Raw genomic sequence first — 19,990 nt, forward strand, 5'->3', positions numbered from 1 at the left:
TTAATAAATAATAAAATATTAGGGATATATATGTAATTTTACTATTAAAATAAAAAATAAAAAATAAATATATACTTGATCTCGCGAGCTAACGATCTTAATATTTTGAATTCGAGTTCGATTTGGCCAACTCGAACTCGACTCGAGCGGTTCGGTTCGTTTTGCAGTCTTAACTCTTACATACTTTTGCATACATCTTTTTAGATATAGACTACAATTATTTCATAAAGCTGCAATCATGTAAAATTTACTATTTTTGTTTTTCTTGAGGAAATCAAAGAAGCTCCCAATCTCAGAAGGAAATATTCATCATGTCCACAGCTAAGTTCTCCATCATTATAGCTTCTACTTCTCCACGACAGTATTGTACACTTGGGGTTGACTTTCCTGCATAAAGGAAAAAAATAGTGGTTAGTGAACTTTTTCACCCAATTCTTAGCTTAAAATTTTAACTGGATTAGTTCTTTGTTTTATCTTATTTTTCGTTAAAGTAACCTAAAGGAAATATCATTATTGTTTTTTGGTGCATTCACACCGTAGGAGGATGACTTTAATTGGTTGTTGCTGGTTGGTCTTGGTAGCTTCTTAAGTGGGCAGGAAGAAAGTCGAAGGACTGGGAGATTTTGGCAATTGCAAATTTCAATCATGTAGCCATCAGGATCATGGAAGAAGAGCTGATCCACTGTTATACCACCTTCCTTAACCACTGCTGTGACATATTCTATGTTCATGTCCTCCAACTTTTGCATTATGACCTCCATATTGGAGCACTGGAAAGAAATGTGATTGTCTTTTGGATTAATCTTGCCTTTCTTGCTTGGGACATCCGTTACTTCAAGCAAATGGATTCCAATTCCGTGGTTGAACAACCTGCAGGTTTCAGTTCATCAACCTTAGTTAACATTCCAAAATTCAAGCTACATGGTACTACTTTAGTCAACGGCTGAATAAACAAGATGAAACTAATTGTAGCATTTAACATCAATTAACCAATAGAAGTTAAATTATCTATATAATGTTTGATCCTTAATCCAACGTTAGACTTATATGTATGAATAATTATGTGTTGCAAACTGTCAAATAAGGTTAAGTCCAATTAAAGTGATCAAATATGGTTTGGATTTAATGTATCTAATAGGGTGTGAGTCTTTAATGTGTAGAGACTTAGGGATATTTCCTATTGCTATGATTGGCTGAAATAGGGATTCAAAAGGTAATAGGAATGTTATATATAAATAGGATTATGGTCCCCAGGTCACACGTATTTCTTATTGTCGTATTTTCTAGTGTCGACAAAAATAGCTCTTTCCTGATATCTGATCGTCAGGAAAGATACCAGAGAGAAACTAAAGGGCTCTCTCAAGGACTGGCGAATATGTGTTGACCTGGAAGGCCACCCCAAAATCTCTAGGGATTCAAGTATCAAGTTTGTTAACATGGATCAAGGTACGCTTCCGCAATTTTTCTTGTTAATTTATTTCTTAATAATCGCCATATAAATTTTGGATTTAATAGGTGATGATTTTCACCAAAGGTTAAATTTAGACAACCACCCTAACAAGTAGTATCAGAGCTAAATATGGTTGATTATTAAGAAATAATTTGGATTTAGTAGTGTATATATAAATATATATATATTTATGTCTCGCGAATTCGTTTTATATATATATATATATATATATGCACATAGGCCATTAAACAAGAAAATTCTTGGTAATCGGGACTGTCTTGAATTTTGACTATGAATGCCTAGATCCGCCGCATGATGAATAAATCATGATATGGTTTTGTCGTTATGTTCAGATTGATTGCTATGATGTCATTCATGCCATTGATTCATAGTTTTGATTACATGGAAGGGTCCCACCTTAGTCAAGCTTGAGTTGGCCGATTGTTAACTTATGTTCTGGCTATAGAACTATTATGTTGCAAAAATCATGGTAGGCCCCACATGTTACATGGTTTCAATCTTTAGTCATATGTTTCGATTTTCACGCTTCTGGTCGTACTTGCTATATAACATAAAGTCAAGATAGTTCATGTTTCTTAAACAGTAACAATCGTGATTGAAGTTCCTCTGTTACATTCATTATTTATTGATATCCTATGAACCATGAATGTTCCCAGTAAAGGCTGAATTTTGTTAGACTATTAATGGGACATTAACTCTCGATTAAGGGACATATGGATTATCTTGTTTACCGTGGGTTTCATTTTAAAGAACTTGTTTATATAACTTTCGTGATTAGTATTTTATTTTGGCTTACTTCCTTGCGTAAGAGAATTTGCATATATTTATGAATCCAGGAAATTAGGGTTTTTTTAATTTGAATGAACCCTAATAAAGTTAAATACAACATTTAAACCCTATAAAAGTCCATATGATTGGCCCACTAAATATATAGTTTTATAAAGCATTTATGGACTTAAAAAAAAAAATTTTTGGGCTTGAATGACAAATTTGGGTCAAATTATGGATATGGACTTTTGGTCTAATAAGTCTTGATCCAATTGATTGATTTGACCAGATTTGACTGGTTTAAACACCTTTTGACTAGAGTTGACCAAAGTTGACTTTGATCAAAATTTTTGTTTAATTTGGATAATTTTAATTTGAATATTGGTATGATTATATATTTTGGAATAAATTAATTGAAATAATATGCCACCAAAGTGACCTCTATTATGGAAATTGATTTGTTCTAAAATATAATTAGTTGGGTATTTGTAATTTTATGAATATTGATCAACCCAAAGGAAGGTCAATATTTAATAAAATTACATGTGCACTTGTGATAATAAATACGTGATGATTATTTGATTTTTTTTTTACATGTGAATTATAAATTGGCCCAAAGGTAAATTTATTGTTTGACATGTTGTTATTATCAGTGTTTATTACTGCACCAAGATATCATTTAGAAGTTAATATTTTTGTCCAAAGAGAAAATATTGATGAAACATCGGTATCTTGAGATGGGGATACCATTATTTGAATTTATTATTATTTGGTTTATATGAGTATAGTTTTAATTATTTTACGTTTTCTGTTCAGTTGCAAATAATTTTACAAATATTATTACCAACATCAATAATATTCCTATGTTGAATGGCACAAATTTCAAGTTCTGGAAAGAAAATCTCTTGATAGTACTTAGAGTAATGTGAAAAGGGATTCAAAAGGCAATATGAAAAAATACAAAACTCGTCTTGTCTCCAAGAGATTTATACAAAAAAAAGGTATTTACTTTAAAAAAAACCTTCTCTCCAGTCTCTTCAAAAGACTCTTTTAGAATTATTATGGCATTAGTGGCGCATTTCGATCTTGAATTATACCAAATGAATGTAAAGACAGCGTTTCTCAATGGTGACATTGATGAGATGATTTATATGGGTAATCAGAAAACTTTGTATCGGGAGATCCAAAGAATATGGTTTTGTAAAATTAAGAAATCCATCTATGGGTTCAAACAAGCGTCTTGACAATGGTATTTCAAATTTCATCAAGTGATCATTTCATTTGATTTTGAAATGAATTTAGTAGATGATTGTATATACCATAAATTCTGTGGGAGCAAGTATATTTTCCTGATATTGTATGTTGATGACATTTTGCTTTCCAGCAACTATATGGGTCTATTGCATAAAACCAAGAAATTTCTAACTAAGAACTTTGAGATGAAAGATCTTGATGATGCATCTTTTATGTTAGGCATATAGATACACCGTGATCGCTCTCGGGGTATTTTAGAACTATCACAAAAAAGTTATATAAAAAAGTTTCTTTAAAGATATGACATGCAAAGCTGTAAATCAGGTGACACTCCTGTGACTGAAGGAGACAAATTTAGTCTTGAACAGTGTCCTAAGAATACTTTGGAGGAAAAAGAAATGTAAAAGATTCCTTATGCATCAGTAGTGAGGAGTTTGATGTATGCTCAACTTTGTACGCGTTCGGATATTGCGTACATTATTGGGATGTTTGGTAGATATTTAAGTAATCTTGGATTAGATCATTGGAAAGTAACCAATCGGGTCTTGCGGTATTTACAGAAAATAAATTATTACATACTCATGTATAAGAGGTCAGATAAGTTAGAGATAATTGGGTATATTGATTCCGATTATATTGAATGCCAAGATACTATGAAATTAACGTCAGGCTATATCTATTTGTTGGTTGGAGGTGCCATATCTTGGAAGAGTACTAAACAGTCCCTCATAGCATCTTCTACTATGGCTGCAGAGTTCATAACTTGTTATGAGGCATCCAACCATGAAATTTTGCTGCGAAACTTCGTCATAAGATTACGTGTAGTGGATAGTATTGAAACATCACTCAAATTATTTTGTGACACTAAGTCAACAGTCCTATATTCCAATAATAATAGGAGTTCGACGAAATCTAAACATATAAATATCAAGTTTTTGACTGTTAGGGAAAGAGTACAGAGTGGACAGTTATCGATAGAGCATATTGGGACAAACTCCATGGTTGCGAATCCGATTACTGAGAGATTGCCACGTAAAATGTTTCATGAGTATACTGCTCGTATGGATGTCATGTTATTAAATGATGTGCAGTTTTAGTGGGAGTTTGTTATTTTAAATGCTCTTATGATACTTTTCGATTATTAATGATTAAGGATACCTTATGCATAAATAAAGTTTGGATTTATTTACACTCTGACTTTGGTATGGTTTGATCTCATGAAAATTTAAAGTGGACCAGTTGGAAATAGGCATGTTATGATCACATTACATAAAATTTTCATACTATACATTCACATCATGATTCATGTCATTCACTTATATCAATATATGTGACCATTGATGAGTCGAGTTACAAAATTGTAACAAAAGTTGCTTTGATCCGGTGTTGGTATGATTGATAGATCGAATTGGTTGCATATATATCGTAGTGATGACAGTAAAATTGAACTCATACGATTAATTATAAAATATAATTATAAAGCTACACATATAATCTAAGTGGGAGATTGTTAGATCATTAATCCAACGTTGGACTTATATGTGTGAATAATTATGTGTTGCAAACTGTCAAATAAGATTAAATCCATTAAAGTGATCAAATATGATTTGGATTTAATGTATCTAATAGGGTGTGGGTCTTTAATGTGTAGAGATTTAAGGGTATTTCTTATTTCTATGATGGGTTGAAATAGAGATCCAAAGAGTAATAGGAATATTATCTATAAATAGGATTATGGTCCCCAGGTCACACGTATTTCTTATTGCTGTATTTTCTAGTGCCGAAAAAAATAATTCTTTCCTGACATCCCATCGTCAGGAAGGATACCAGATAGAAACTAAAGAACTCTCTCAAGGACTGGTGAATACGTGTTGATCTGGAGGCCACCCCAAAATCTCTAGGGATTCAAGAATCAAGTTTGTCAACATGGATCAAGGTACGCTTCCGCAATTTTTCTTTTAATTTATTTCTTAATAATCGCCATATACATTTTGGGTTTAATAGGTGATGATTTTCATCAAAGGTTAAACTTAGACAATCACCCTAACAAGTGGTATCAGTGCTAAATGTGATTGATTATTAGGAAATAATTTGAATTTAATAATTTATATATAAACATATATATATTTATGTCTCGCAAATTCGTTTTATATATATATATATGCACATAGGCCATTAAACAAGAGAATTCTTGGTAATCAGGATTGTCTTGAATTTTGACTATGAATGCCTGGATCCACCGCATGATGAATAAGTCATGATATGGTTCTGTCGTTATGTTCAGATTGATTGCTATGATGTCATTCATGCCATTGATTCATAGTTTTGATTATATGGAATTCAGTGGATCCCACCTTAGTCAAGCTTGAGTTGGCCGATTGTTAACTTATGTTCTGGCCATAGAACTATTATGTTGCAAAAGTCATGGCAGGCCCCACATGTTACTTGGTTTCAATCTTTAGTCATATGTTTCGATTTTCACTCTTCTGGTCGTACTTGCTATATAACATAAAGTCAAGATAGTCCATGTTTCTTAAACAGTAACAATCGTGATTCAAGTTCCTCTGTTTCATTCATTATTTGTTGATATCCTATGAACCATGAATGTTCCCCGTAAAGGCTAAATTTTGTTAGACTATTAACGGGACATTAACACTTGATTAAGAGACCTATGGATTATCTTGTTTACCGTGGGGTTCATTTTAAAGAACTTGTTTATATAACTTTCGTGATTAGTATTTTATTTTGGCTTACTTCCTTGCGTAAGAGAATTTGCATATATTTATGAATCCAGGAAATTAGAGTTTCTTTAATTTGAATGAACCCTAATAAAGTTAAATACAACATTTAAACCCTATAAAAGTCCATATATTTGCCCACTAAATATATAGTTTTATAAAATATTTATGGACTTCAAAAAAAAAAATTTTTGTTGGGCTTGAATGACAAATTTGGGTCAAATTATGGATATGGACTTTTGGTCCAATAAGTCTTGATCGAATTGACTGATTTGACCACGTTTTGACCAAAGTTGACTTTGATTAAAATTTTTGTTTAATTTGGATAATTTTAATTTGAATATTGGTATGATTATATATATATATATTAGAATAAATTAATTGAAATAATATGCCTCCAATGTGACCTCTATTATGGAAATTGATTTGTTCTAAGATATAACTAGTTGGGTACTTGTAATTTTATGAATATTGATCGACCCCAAGGAATGTCAATATTTAATAAAATTACATGTGCATTTGTGGTAATAAATACATGATGATTATTTGGATTTTCTTTTTTTTTTTTACATGTGAATTATAAATTGGCCCAAAGGTAAATTTATTTTTGACATGTTGTTATTATCAGTGTTTATTACTGTACCAAAATATCATTTTGAAGTTAATATTTTTATCCAAAGATAAAATATTGATGGAACATCGGTATCTTGAGATGGTGTTACCATTATTTGAATTTATAATTATTTGATTTATATGAGCATAGTTTTAATTATTTTATATTTTCTGTTCAGTTGCAAATAATCTTACAAATATTACTACCAATATCAATAATATTCCTATGTTGAATGGCACAAAATTTAAGTTCTGAAAAGAAAATCTCTTGATAGTACTTGGAGTGACGGATCTCAACCTTGCGTTAAGGGATGATTCTCCCCCACCTCTTACAGATCAGAGTACCTCTGATGAAAGAGAAATAACAAAAGGTGGGAGAGATTGAATCGCTTGTGTTTGATGATCATTAAAAAGGCTGTTCCAGAAGCATTCAGAGGAATAATGTTAGAAACGATAGTAACCGCTAAAAAGTTCCTTCAGTACATTGAAAAAAAGTTTGTCAATAATGAAAAAATTGAAATTAGTATACTCTTGACATGCCTAATTTTAATGAAATATAGTGATAAAAATAATATCAAAAAGTATATTATGGAGATATCTCAAGTGCATTCAAAATTGAATGCACTTAAATTGAAACTCTCCGAAGAGTTACTAGTGTATTTGATTTTAATATCTCTTCCTACACAGTTTAGCCAGTTTAAGGTGAGTTACAATTATCAAAAGGAGATTTGGTGTCTAAATGAACTTATCTCGCATTGTGTAGAGGAATAGAAAAGGTTGAAACAAGATTAGATAGAAAGTGACCATCTGGTGTCAATTACTAATAATAAAAGCAAGGAATTTAAGAGAAAGAAGGAAAAAGGAGCTGCAGGTACAGCGCCATAAAAGAAACAACAAAAGAAATCAGTTGATCAGGAAAAGAATAGTTGTTTCTTCTGTGAATCTGAAGGGCATAAAAAGAAGCATTGCACCAACTATCATGTTTGGCGTGCTAAAAAAGGTATGCTTCTTAATTTGGTTTGTTCTAAGGTAAATTTAACTTCGGTGCCTAAATACACATGTTGGTTAGATTCTGGTGCAACAACTCATATCAGTGTGTCTATGCAGGGTTGCCTGAATTGTCGAAAGCCTAATAATAATGAAAAATATATCTACGTGGACGATGACAAAATAGTTCAAGTTGAGACAATAGGAGTTTTTAGATTATTATTAAAAATCGAATTTTATTGGATCTCAATGAGACATTTGTTGTACCGTCTTCTCAACGGAATTTGATTTATATTTCTATTTTGGACAAATTTAGTTATTTTTATTTATTTGGGAATGGAAAGTTTAAATTATTTCATGATTCAAAATTGGTTGGTTTTGGGTCCTTAATGGACTACCATAATCTATATTTAATTGATACAATTATCTTATTTAATGAATCTCTGCATTTGAGTATTAGAGGAGTAAAGAGAAAATTAATCAATGAGAATTCGGCTCCATTATGGCACAAATGATTGGGACATATCTCTAAACGGAGAATGGAAAGACTTGTGTCAAATGAAATTCTCGACCCCTTGAATTTTACAGATTTTAATGATTGTATTAACTGTATAAAGGGGAAACAAACCAATAAAAAGAGATTTAAAACCAATAGGTCCTTAGACATCTTAAAACTTATACATATAGATATTTGTGGACCATTCCTACATGTGCTTGAAATGGTCAACAATATTTTATATCGTTCATAGACGATTTTTCAAGATTACATATATCTCATTTCAGAAAAATCACAGTCACTGGACATGTTCAAAAATTTTAAAACTGAAGTTGAGAATCAACTCAATAAAAGAATTAAAAGTGTCAGATCTGACCGTAGTTGTGAGTACTATGGTAGATATGACGGTTCACGTGAACAACTTCCAGGACTATTTATTAAATACCTAAAGAAATGCAGTATCGTCCCACAGTACATTATACCGGGATCACCCACTATGAATGGTGTAACTGAAAGACGAAATAGAACGCTTAAAGACATGATAAGGAGTATGATATGTCATTCTACCTTACCAGATCACTCTAGAGAGAAGCACTTAAGACTGCAGTATATATTCTTAACAGAGTTCCAACTAAAGTAACTATCAAAATCCCTTATGAGTTTTGGACAGGAAAAAAGTCCAGTTTAAAGCATCTGCATGTTTCGGGGTGTCCAGTTGAGGCAAAACCTTACAGGCCAAATGAAAAGAAACTAGTTTCAAAAATAATTAGTTGTTATTTTATTGGATACTTTGAAAGATCCAGGGGTTACAAATTTTATGATCCCACGACTAAATCAATTTTTGAGACCTGAAATACCCGGTACTTTGAGGATATCGAGTTTAGGAGAGAAAATACAATATGAGACATTGTCTTTAAAGAAAAATATATTAATATTTTCATAGGTGTCATTGATTTTGTTCAGGATCTTATTCCTGAATTTGATCATGACATGACAAATCAAGACAATGTCAAAAAATAAACCGTTAGAGAAGAACAAACTCTCCCTCTCCAAAAACCAGTGCCATTAAGAAGATCCACTAGAGAAATAAGAAGTGGAGTTCCAGATGATTACATTGTTTTTCTCCAAGAACATAAAGATGACACTGAATTGATAGAAGATGATCCAATCAACTTCTGTCAAGCCATGAAAAATTCAATTCTCAAAAGTGGATCGACACCATGAATGAGGAGATTAAATCCATGAAAGACAATAAGTTTGTTTGGGTAGGAGTTTATTTAAGATAATTACTGTAGTACTTTTTGTAATGTGATGTATGTGAGATAAAAAATGATTGAAATTTGTGAAGCAAATTTTTTATTTGAAATTATTTCAATCCAAGCAAATCCAATGATGTTTGTGATCTTGTCCTATTGCCAAAAGAAGCGAAACCCATTGGTTGTAAATTGATATTTAAAATTAAAAGGGATTCAAAAGACAATGTGAAAAGATACAAAACTCGTTTTATCGCTAAGAGATTTACACAAAATGAAGGTATCGACTATAAAGAAACCTTATCTCCGGTCTTTTCATAGAATTTTTTAGAATTATCATGGCATTAGTGACGCATTTCGATCTTGAGTTATACCAGATTGATGTGAAGACAGCGTTTCATCATGGTGACATTGATGAGACGATTAATATGGTACAACCAGAAAATTTTGTATCGAGAGATCCAAAAAATATGATTTACAAATTTAAAAAATTCATATATGAGTTCAAACAAGTGTCTCGACAATAGTATTTTAAATTTCATCAAGTGATCATCTCATTTGATTTTGAGATGAATTTAGTCGGTGATTGTATATACCATAAGTTCTGTGGGAGCAAATATATTTTTCTGGTATTATACGTTGATGATATTTTGCTTGCCAGCAACGATATGGGTCTATTGTATGAAATCAAGAAATTTCTAACTAAAAACTTTGAGATAAAAGATTTTGGTGATGCATCTTTTGTATTAGGCATACATATATACCGGAATCGCTCTCGGGGTATTTTGAAACTATCACAAAAGAGTTATATCGAAAAAGTTCTTAAAATGTATGACATGCAAAATTGTAAATCAAGTAACACTTCTGTGGTTAAAAGAGACAAATTTAGTCTTGAACAGTATCCTAAGAATGCTTTGGAGGAAAAAGAGATGCAAAAGATTCCTTATACATTAGCAATGGGAAGTTTGATGTATGCTCAAGTTTATACGCGTCCGGATATTGTATACATTATTGGGATGTTGGGTAGATATTTAAGTAATAAAGCAACCAATCGGGTCTTGCGGTATTTACAGAATACAAAAGATTACATGGTCACGTATAGGAGGTCAGATAAGTTAGAGATCATTGGGTATACAGATTACGATTATGCTGGATGCCAAGATACTATGAAGTCAACGTCAGACTATATCTACTTGTTGGTTAAAGGTGCCATATCCTGGAAGAGTGCTAAACAGTCCCTCATAGCATCTTCTACTATGGCTGCAGAGTTTATAGTTTGTTATGAGACATTCAACCATAAAATTTAGTTGCGAAACTTCGTCACAAGATTACGTGTAGTGGATAGTATTGAAACATCACTCAAATTATTTTGTGACAATAAGTCAACAGTCATATATTCCAATAATAATAGGAGTTCGACGAAATCTAAACATATAAATATCAAGTTTTTGACTGTTAGGGAAAGAGTACAGAGTGGACAATTATCGATAGAGCATATCGGGACAAACTCCATGGTTGCGAATCCGATTACTAAGAGATTGTCACGTAAAATGTTTCATGAGAATACTGCTCGTATGGATGTCATGTTATTAAATGACGTGCAGTTTTAGTGGGAGTTTGTTATTTTAAATGCTCTTATGATACTTTTCGATTATTAATGATTAAGGTATTTTATACATAAATAAAGTTTGAATTTATTTACACTCTGACTTTGGTATGGTTTGATCTCGTGAAAATTTAAAGTGGGCCAATTGAAAATCGGCATGTTATGATCACATTACATGAAATTTTCATACTACACATTCACATCATGATTCATGTCATTCAGTTATATCAATATATGTGACCATTAATGGGTTGAGTTACGAAATTATAACAAAAGCCGCTTTGATCCTGTATTAGTATGATTAATGGATTGAATTGATTACAGATATATTTTAGTAATGACAATAAAATTGAATTCATACAGTTAATTGTAAAATATAATTATAAAATTATACATATAATCCAAGTGGGAGATTGTTGGATCCTTAATCCAACGTTGGACTTATATATGTGAATAATTATGTGTTGCAAACTGTCAAATAAGGCTAAGTCCAATTAAAGTGATCAAATATGGTTTGAATTTAATGTATCTAATAGGGTGTGAGTCTTTAATGTGTAGAGACTTAAGAGTATTTTCTATTTCTAACAAAAGCCGCTTTGATCCTGTATTAGTATGATTAATGGATTGAATTGATTACAGATATATTTTAGTAATGACAATAAAATTGAGCTCATACAGTTAATTGTAAAATATAATTATAAAGTTATACATATAATCCAAGTGGGAGATTGTTGGATTCTTAATCCAACGTTGGACTTATATGTGTGAATAATTATGTGTTGCAAACTGTCAAATAAGGCTAAATCCAATTAAAGTGATCAAATATGGTTTGAATTTAATGTATCTAATAGGGTGTGAGTCTTTAATGTGTAGAGACTTAAGAGTATTTTCTATTTCTAACAAAAGCCGCTTTGATCCTGTATTAGTATGATTAATGGATTGAATTGATTACAGATATATTTTAGTAATGACAATAAAATTGAACTCATACAGTTAATTGTAAAATATAATTATAAAATTATACATATAATCCAAGTGGGAGATTGTTGGATCCTTAATCCAACGTTGGACTTATATATGTGAATAATTATGTGTTGCAAACTATCAAATAAGGCTAAGTCCAATTAAAGTGATCAAATATGATTTGAATTTAATGTATCTAATAGGGTGTGAGTCTTTAATGTGTAGAGATTTAAGAGTATTTTCTATTTCTATGATGGACTGAAATAGGGATCCAAAAGATAACAGAAATATTATCTATAAATAGAGTTATGGTTCCCAGGTTACACGTATTTCTTATTGTCGTATTTTCTAGTACCGACAAAATAACTCTTTCCTGATATCCTATCGTCAAGAAAGATACCAGAGAGAAACTAAAAGGCTCTTTCAAGGACTGGCGAATACGTGTTGATCTGGAAGGCCACCCCAAAATCTCTAGGGATTCAAGTATCAAGTTTGTCAACATGGATCAAGGTATACTTCCGCAATTTTTCTTATTAATTTATTTCTTAATAATCGCCATATAGATTTTGGGTTTAATAGGTAATGGTTTTCATCAAAAGTTAAATTTAGACTACCACGCTAACATATAAATGTACGTATTCCAACCATAGATAATTGCACAATTCTCTTTAAAAATGATCTAAGTTGTGTTTGACTTCTATATATATCCCACCTCCCATCATCTTTAAATGAAATTTTTATTTTGGTTGGCGAATATATATGGATCTCACATCGATCCTTTGTATGCCATTATTGTGTGTAACTGTATCTTTCCTGGTAGGTTGGTTGCATGACGTTTCCGAGTGGTGATTGCAGTTATATTTTTTGGCATGAACAATTGTTAAAGTACTATTAACAACGTGGTAATTGGTACCAGATGAGATCTAAATCTTCTTTCTAACCCTTTACGTAACAGTACTAATTGGATTCTCTCCCATTTGAAATAGGATAGGATAAACTTTTTTTTTTACTGTTGAATTTCACATTTTAGTACTGCAACTTTAAGGCCAAGAATTAGGACTTAGGAGGAGGTTAGGGAGTGGATCAATGTCTTTGTTCATCATCAATTCTTGATTTCTCACTTCTTCCTTGAGTTCTTAAAGAACTAGCATAAGAGACCAGACAATGAGCAAAGCTGTTTTGCACAGGAAATAATATGTGTGAGCTGTGAACCTCACGAAGTCAAAAGTTTTCTAGGGCCCTCAATTATTGATAGATCTTAATGTCACTGCCTTCTAATTAATTCGACATGGGCCCCTAATATTACATGGAGGGTCTATAAGCATTAAGCAAGTTCTCATCGATCGTGTGGAATTAGTTTTCATTTAGATTCCTCTTCTCTTTGGGCAATATATATCATGCAATTGATTAGTAGCCATTCATCTCTCATACATTAACCCTATTCATTTGTTTGGCTTGGTTTTGACTCAAATAATTAAAAATAAGGAACTGAGGAACAATTTTATTGGACTGAATAAAAAGATTAAGCAAAGATGACATGTACGTAAGAGATCAAATGGAACATACCAAGCTCCTTCAAAGTCGAAAGAAGAAGGCCTTTTAATGAGCACAAATCCTAGTACTTCCTCATAGAACCTCACCGATCTGCCGACAGATTTGCAAACAAATGAGACATGGTTCAAGGACAACAGGGGTAGTTGTTGTGCGGCCTGCTTTGCTTCCTCAGCAGCAGCAGCGGAAGAAGAAGAAGCAGAATATGATGATGATGGAAAAGAATGTATTGATGATGATGAAGATGAACGACTCAACAACATCTCCTCCATTATTCCTGTCTCCCTAGCTAGCTGGTTACCTTCACTTATTTGATATCTGTGGCTTAATTAATAATAAAACTGCTCTCTTTATATGAATATAAATGAAGTAATTTGCATGGACAAGATGCAATCACGCAAATCTGGGATGGCATTATTTTGGTGCAAGTCTTGCATGTACTTATAGTGCAGAAGAAGAATTAGATAAGAGTTGGAGAGAACGACCAAAGAGGGACGGAGATGGGTGGGGGTGGAGCGTTTGTGGGCAAATTCCATCTCAATCCTACGTCACAACCCATGTGATGCGTATAACATCTTCATAATTTATGACGATCTTATCCGCTGACAGACGCTGCATGGAACAGAACTATTTAAGACTTTTAGGAGAGATTTGAGAGAAAAATTTGCACCACCGGCCTAATTTCTACTAGTGCTCTTATCAATTGAGTCGTTGAGTCTCAGATTTTCTTACGCAGATGTTTCTTTTCTTTTTTTGTTTTTTGTTTTTTTGCTCATCAATTATGCAGTTCTAAGATTACCTTTGGACTGTGTGATTTTTGTTGGTTTCCTGCTATTTTGTCATTTTATGCATATGGCTTATATCAATTAGCATCATACTAGGTGGTGGCACCGTGCGGTGCGCGGTGGTATATATGTCCAGTTAATGTTTAGTTAGTAATGTTGGTGAGAATGAAAATTAGTGAAATGGAGTACAATGAAATGGAACCATAAAATGGAACTATATTATACAAGCATATTAGTGAAAATTAGTAAGATTGGAAAGAAGTTTTAATTATACAGACATTCTAAATATGAAAATCAAACAAGTTTAATTTTAATCTTGAATGTTTAGGTTGTGGAAGTTGAGCTGATAAATGCCTAGAAGATCATCCAAAAAGTACGAAGTTATAATGTTGAACGCAGATGCTCGAGACAGCCTGAATGTTGAAGGAGAAGGTTGAATGCAGCAAACAAGTGTTCTTTCGTGCAATTTTGGTGCAATGAGGCTGACAATATTAAGATTCTGTTTGACAGTCAAAGACATTACCCTCTCTACAAAGACATGGTCAGAGAGGGGTGAATAATTCACCCACTATTATAACCCCTCTCTATTGCTATTTTTTTTTTGAAATTTTTATAGAAAAAATTATATTATAGTGGATGAAAAAGTGATTGAAAATTAAAAAAAAAACAATGCAATCAAAACAAGGTAAAGCAGCAAGTACTGGTATTTGATTCACTATCTGTGCCTTTAAGCCTCATCACTATCGAATTGAGATCCTCCCTCCCTGGTCATAGGAATTCATTCAGGTACGGTTGAAGGTAGAAGATTGGGTGTTTTGGAATTGAACGGAGGAAAAGACATTATTAATTTCAATGTGCCAAAAAAATTTATTAAAATTTTCTTGTCTTCTTCTTATATTAGTGTGTATATTTGTTTTATTAATATCCATATCCATATTAATTGTGTTACCATTTATATTGTACCGTGTAGTTAATACTCAGTGACGCCCCTAAACCACAACTATCCATACCATTAGTCGTAGAATGATATATATGATTTGTTTCTCTTGTCTTGGTCAAATAATGCACGTGCTGCATTTTTTTTTAAAAAAAGAAAAATAGCCAATCATATGATATAGTACAGCTTTTTTGGTAAAACTGCTAATCATAATAAGTACAAATGCAAAATACACTAGTACCCTCCTTTCTTGGTTAAGACAACCCATTGTTTAAGAATTTTGATGCCATTGGCGTGGATTGTAGGGTTATTAGGTAGATACGGAATTCAGTCCCCAGAGAAGGGAAATGGTCTTTAGTTGCAGCTCGCTCCATTATTAATGAATCTCGAATACAAAATTTTACAAATAATTGTTGGATTGAGATATTGGACAAGCAATTATAAATCACGTTCCTTCTTCGTTTACCGCAGCATGGACCATGACCCAAGCCCAAATTGATCCAGACCCACAGAAAATCGCAAGAATATGGTTTTTTTTTTTAAAAAAAAAAAAAAAAAAAAGGCAAAAGTCAATTTACCCAATAAAAGCATGGTAAAATGTTCTGTCCAAGCCCACCATGATCACCCCAAAAAAAAAAAAAAAAAAAGAAGATATTAATGTGGTACTATTATACAGGCAGAGGCATGGTGACTAGAAGCTGGCCATTCATGATCACGCTGCAAAAGGAAAAAATAGGCGTAAGACTGGTAAGCTACTTGAGAACCAGTGAATGACAAATTATGAGCAAGAAGTTGAAATGAAATGCTTAAGCATGTCACCTCTTGACGTAATAATAACAGAAGTCAGCCAAGATGAACGTCTGGACAATTTCAGATAGAAGAACTATTGGAACCCACAAATACCCTCCTCCAAGCACAAACAGATACTTTCCAGAAGTATCATAAACCTGCAAATGTATTTAAATGGATTAGGGACTATATTTCCAGGGAAGAATGCTAGCTATTCAACATCTACAAATTTACAAGACTTATGCTGCTAGGGGCATTCTAGTACATCTCATGTCTCCTCCAAGAAATACACTATGAAAACCAAAATTGCCTCCTCAAATAAGGGTCAGGTCACGTCAACCTATTTTTATGGTTTCCCTATGCAAAACCATCTCATTCATAGTTCCTATAAACCCCAAAAATTCTAAGATACTCGGTGCATTTTATTCAGTGTTAATGAGTGTTTGAGTAATGAATAGGAATTTAGCAAGTCTTAGTGATAGCAATTAACAAAAGTTATCACAAAATTGTAAATATCACCTCCCAGTTTTGGACTAGTGGATCAGAGATTCTAGTTACAAATTTGCACCTCCCAAGTCCCACTAAAGAGTGCACAAGCAAAATACCTCATAAAATATCAATCAGTTGCCCTTATAAATACTGAATTGTGCTTCTCAATATACGATTAGATTATACAAATATTATCGTTGCCAAAAAATATATATATATATATATATATATGGACTCTCATACTAACCTGGATGATCCAGTTAGCGCAGCTCAAGAATCTTGCAACACCCAGAGCAAATACATAATGGGCCGTAAATGGTTCAATCATCTGAAATACATGTGAGAAAATGAATAGATTCTTGCAAGACATGCATCAGCTTGAAAAAAGCAAACCTAACAAGAAATGGCGAAAACCTTGACTTGGGGCAACACTGCCACGGATTCCAAATAAACACAAAAGGCCCAAAGTATTCTGTAGATGAGTGCGTGATAGGTATATGGATGGCTAATTACAGCTAGAATTGCGCATGGCACCACCTGCCAACAAAATCACAGGGCGACATAGCAAAACATTTCTACTAAAATACATAGACCATAAGCATGTGATGAATGTTCATTTTATTTTTTTAATTTATTTAAATTGGGCTGAATTTTATGTTACTGAAATGCTCCACAGATTGAGCTGCTGCATAGCGAAACTCGAGCAAATTAGGGCAGATTTCCCCTACCATTCCACACTCTCCACCCAAACAAACATGTTACGCGGACAAAGAGTATGACATTAATAGAAAAGAATAAACCAGGCGTCTGTTCTCAGTAAACGAGATTATTATATGTATTAATCCACATGTTATAGTAACAAAATTTGCTGAACAAGTGGCATGGCGATTAGTAAAACCCTTTGCAGATATACCAGATGAGCCAAAGCAGACAGACGAAAATCAGTTGCATACTACAATAATTACTAACTGATCACCACAATTAAACTACTCTTGCATTAATGCATGAAATCAACACGAGGAACTGAAATGTGCCTCAAAAAGCTAGCATAAGATGGCAGCTATCTGGGAGCAACGAGTTTACCAGATAATAGATGGGCATATTGTCCAGCTCTGCTATGTAGGTGGATTTCAGTTTAAATCTTATCATGTAAATAACCCATAAAGTTGATACAAGGGTGGCAAAATCAAGTGCAGTATGGATATCTCCCTCCATGAAGAAGCTACAGCATAATCTTACGGCCAAAAATATGGCCGTGAGCTCCTGAGACTTCAAGGAAAGGCCTACAAGCAACATTGGGAAAGCAAAGCAATCTTGGTAAGACCAGTGATAAATCTGGATCAGAATCATTATTAGATTCTACTGTAACAGGAAGCAGCTGTAATAATTTGATTATCCGACTTCAAGCTAGTGTTCAATTTCAGAGACGAACCAAGTTACAGAAAATTCCAATTGAGAACAATTACATTTTTGGCATGTATATGTTAATTGTGAGCGATTGTAAACTGCAAAACTTCCAAGCAAATTGTAATTTCCTCGGTATTCAGCAGCGAAGAATGAAATTATTTGAGAAAATTAACTTTTACTTTTCACTGGCTCCACAGGGCTCCAAGGAAATACCAATTTTGGATCAAGTCAACATGCCAAATAATTCTTGTAAACCCAAAATGTTGATCTTGATTTCATGATTACGGGTTAGTGAAAAATCTGTGTCAACACGTATGATGTTACTCCAAATAACAACAGCCGATACGAGAACTTGGCTACTGAAATCTTTTCACACAGGCAACAGAAGCAGTTGTCCACGATTTTAAAAAATCATTCCTTTTTCATCAGACGAAGAAGAGAAAAATAGTATACACTTCAAATTCGATGAAAAGAATAAGATGAGCCAAACGAGAAAGTTGAGGATCTTTACTGGGTGCAGTTGGGGATCTTTACTGGGATCAAATTCGATGAAAAGATGAGCCAAACTCATTATACTTAGAAAACTAACACCAAAAGAACAAAAAAAGGAAAAAAAATTGAATGTGTCGAAGCAGTGAATGTATTCTCAAACTCTAGGAAGAAGTATGTGTCATTTATCTCAAAGTAGAGGCATTCTCCTCATATTGGAACATCTGGATGTGTCATATTTATTACAGATTATCCATCCTGTTAAAACAAATCAGTGAGTTTTACCAAATCTTCTTCAAAAGTAATATGCCCTTTCTTTAAGTTCTTTCCTGTATAAAAATTTCAACACAAATTGAAGGTCCGCAGCACATTCACCTCTTTGAACCTATCAATTGGAATACCATCTTCATGTTTTTTGCAAAATTTCCTGTGTAAGCTTTCTTCAATTAAGTTCAATTTTACAAAGTAAAATAAATTTGTTGTAAGGATTAGTTTTCCAGACTTAATCTTACTGAGATGTTACAAATCTGAGAGAACACCACATGTTTTGTAAATACAGATTTAAATCAACTAAAACTGAATTTTCTAACAAGAATTTCTAAGCTACTAAACATCCTAGTCTATGATTAAAGAGGCAAAACTACAGTTATGTAGCAAGTTAATTCTTTTTCCAGTGAATGAATAGAACATTTAAGGTGTTTAATTAAAACAATAACTTACTCACTATTTCAAGCAGGTGCTTCGAATCTAATATTTGAGAATCCTTGTCTTGGGCAAACCTTTAACCACCTATAAACAGGAAACCGTTTATAAGATCCAGTGAATCAGAAACAATTAATCAAAAAAATATTGCTGAAAATACTTGGTTTAATATCCACTTAAGGCTCATAAAACAAATATTCAAAAGGTTTTAACAAGAGACAATTTTCTGTGCTAAAAAAAAAAATTCAACACAAAGCATTCAAAAGAGTAGCATCCCAAGATCTTTTGTAATGCAAAATTTTGGCCAATGGCCAGCTTGGCACAGAATTCCTAGAGAAGAAATTCATTAGTTCTTCAAGTGTTGGAAACCCAATGAAGGAAAAAGAAACTGAAGAACCGAAGCAAAAAGAAAGACATTTGAAGATGAAGAAATATATTTTATACAAGTGAATCTTTTTAGTTACCATATAGATTGCTTTTTTGGAGAAGATCAACAAAATATCTGCGTGAAAGACGCCAAAAAATGATTAAAAAGAAAATTTGAATAAGTTTGAAAAGAGCAAAGGCCAAAGAAAATAACCAAAGAGAAAGCATGCCAGGTCTGAAGAGAGCAATTTAAAGGAAAAAATTAAATCAGAATGATACAACAAAACTTACGTTTTCCCTCACCAATTGTTTTTCACGGGAGGCCAT

At 32.7% G+C, this 19,990-nt stretch overlaps 1 protein-coding gene and 1 pseudogene across 1 annotated transcript; both read right to left on the reverse strand.

The window, feature by feature from the left end:
- Positions 1–292: 292 nt before the first annotated feature.
- On the reverse strand, positions 293–13,971 carry LOC113772600. Its single transcript, XM_027317239.1, has 3 exons — positions 13,715–13,971; positions 536–870; positions 293–387 (listed from the first exon to the last, which is right to left on the reverse strand). Exons 1-3 carry the CDS (start codon positions 13,969–13,971, stop codon positions 293–295), a joined length of 687 nt encoding a protein of 228 aa, XP_027173040.1.
- Positions 13,972–16,083: 2,112 nt separating this feature from the next.
- Positions 16,084–19,990, reverse strand: LOC113772607 (annotated as a pseudogene).

The sequence above is a fragment of the Coffea eugenioides genome, chromosome 1 (genome assembly GCF_003713205.1).
Source record: "Coffea eugenioides isolate CCC68of chromosome 1, Ceug_1.0, whole genome shotgun sequence".
NCBI lineage: Eukaryota > Viridiplantae > Streptophyta > Magnoliopsida > Gentianales > Rubiaceae > Coffea > Coffea eugenioides.

Coding starts and splice junctions, on each gene's coding strand:
- LOC113772600 (XM_027317239.1), bottom strand. CDS start 13,971: ATGGAGGAGATGTTGTTGAGTCGTTCATCTTCATCATCATCAATACAT. Junction 871..13,714: donor TTCGACTTTGAAGGAGCTTG/GTATGTTCCATT, acceptor TGAAACCTGCAG/GTTGTTCAACCACGGAATTG. Junction 388..535: donor ATTAAAGTCATCCTCCTACG/GTGTGAATGCAC, acceptor TCCTTTATGCAG/GAAAGTCAACCCCAAGTGTA.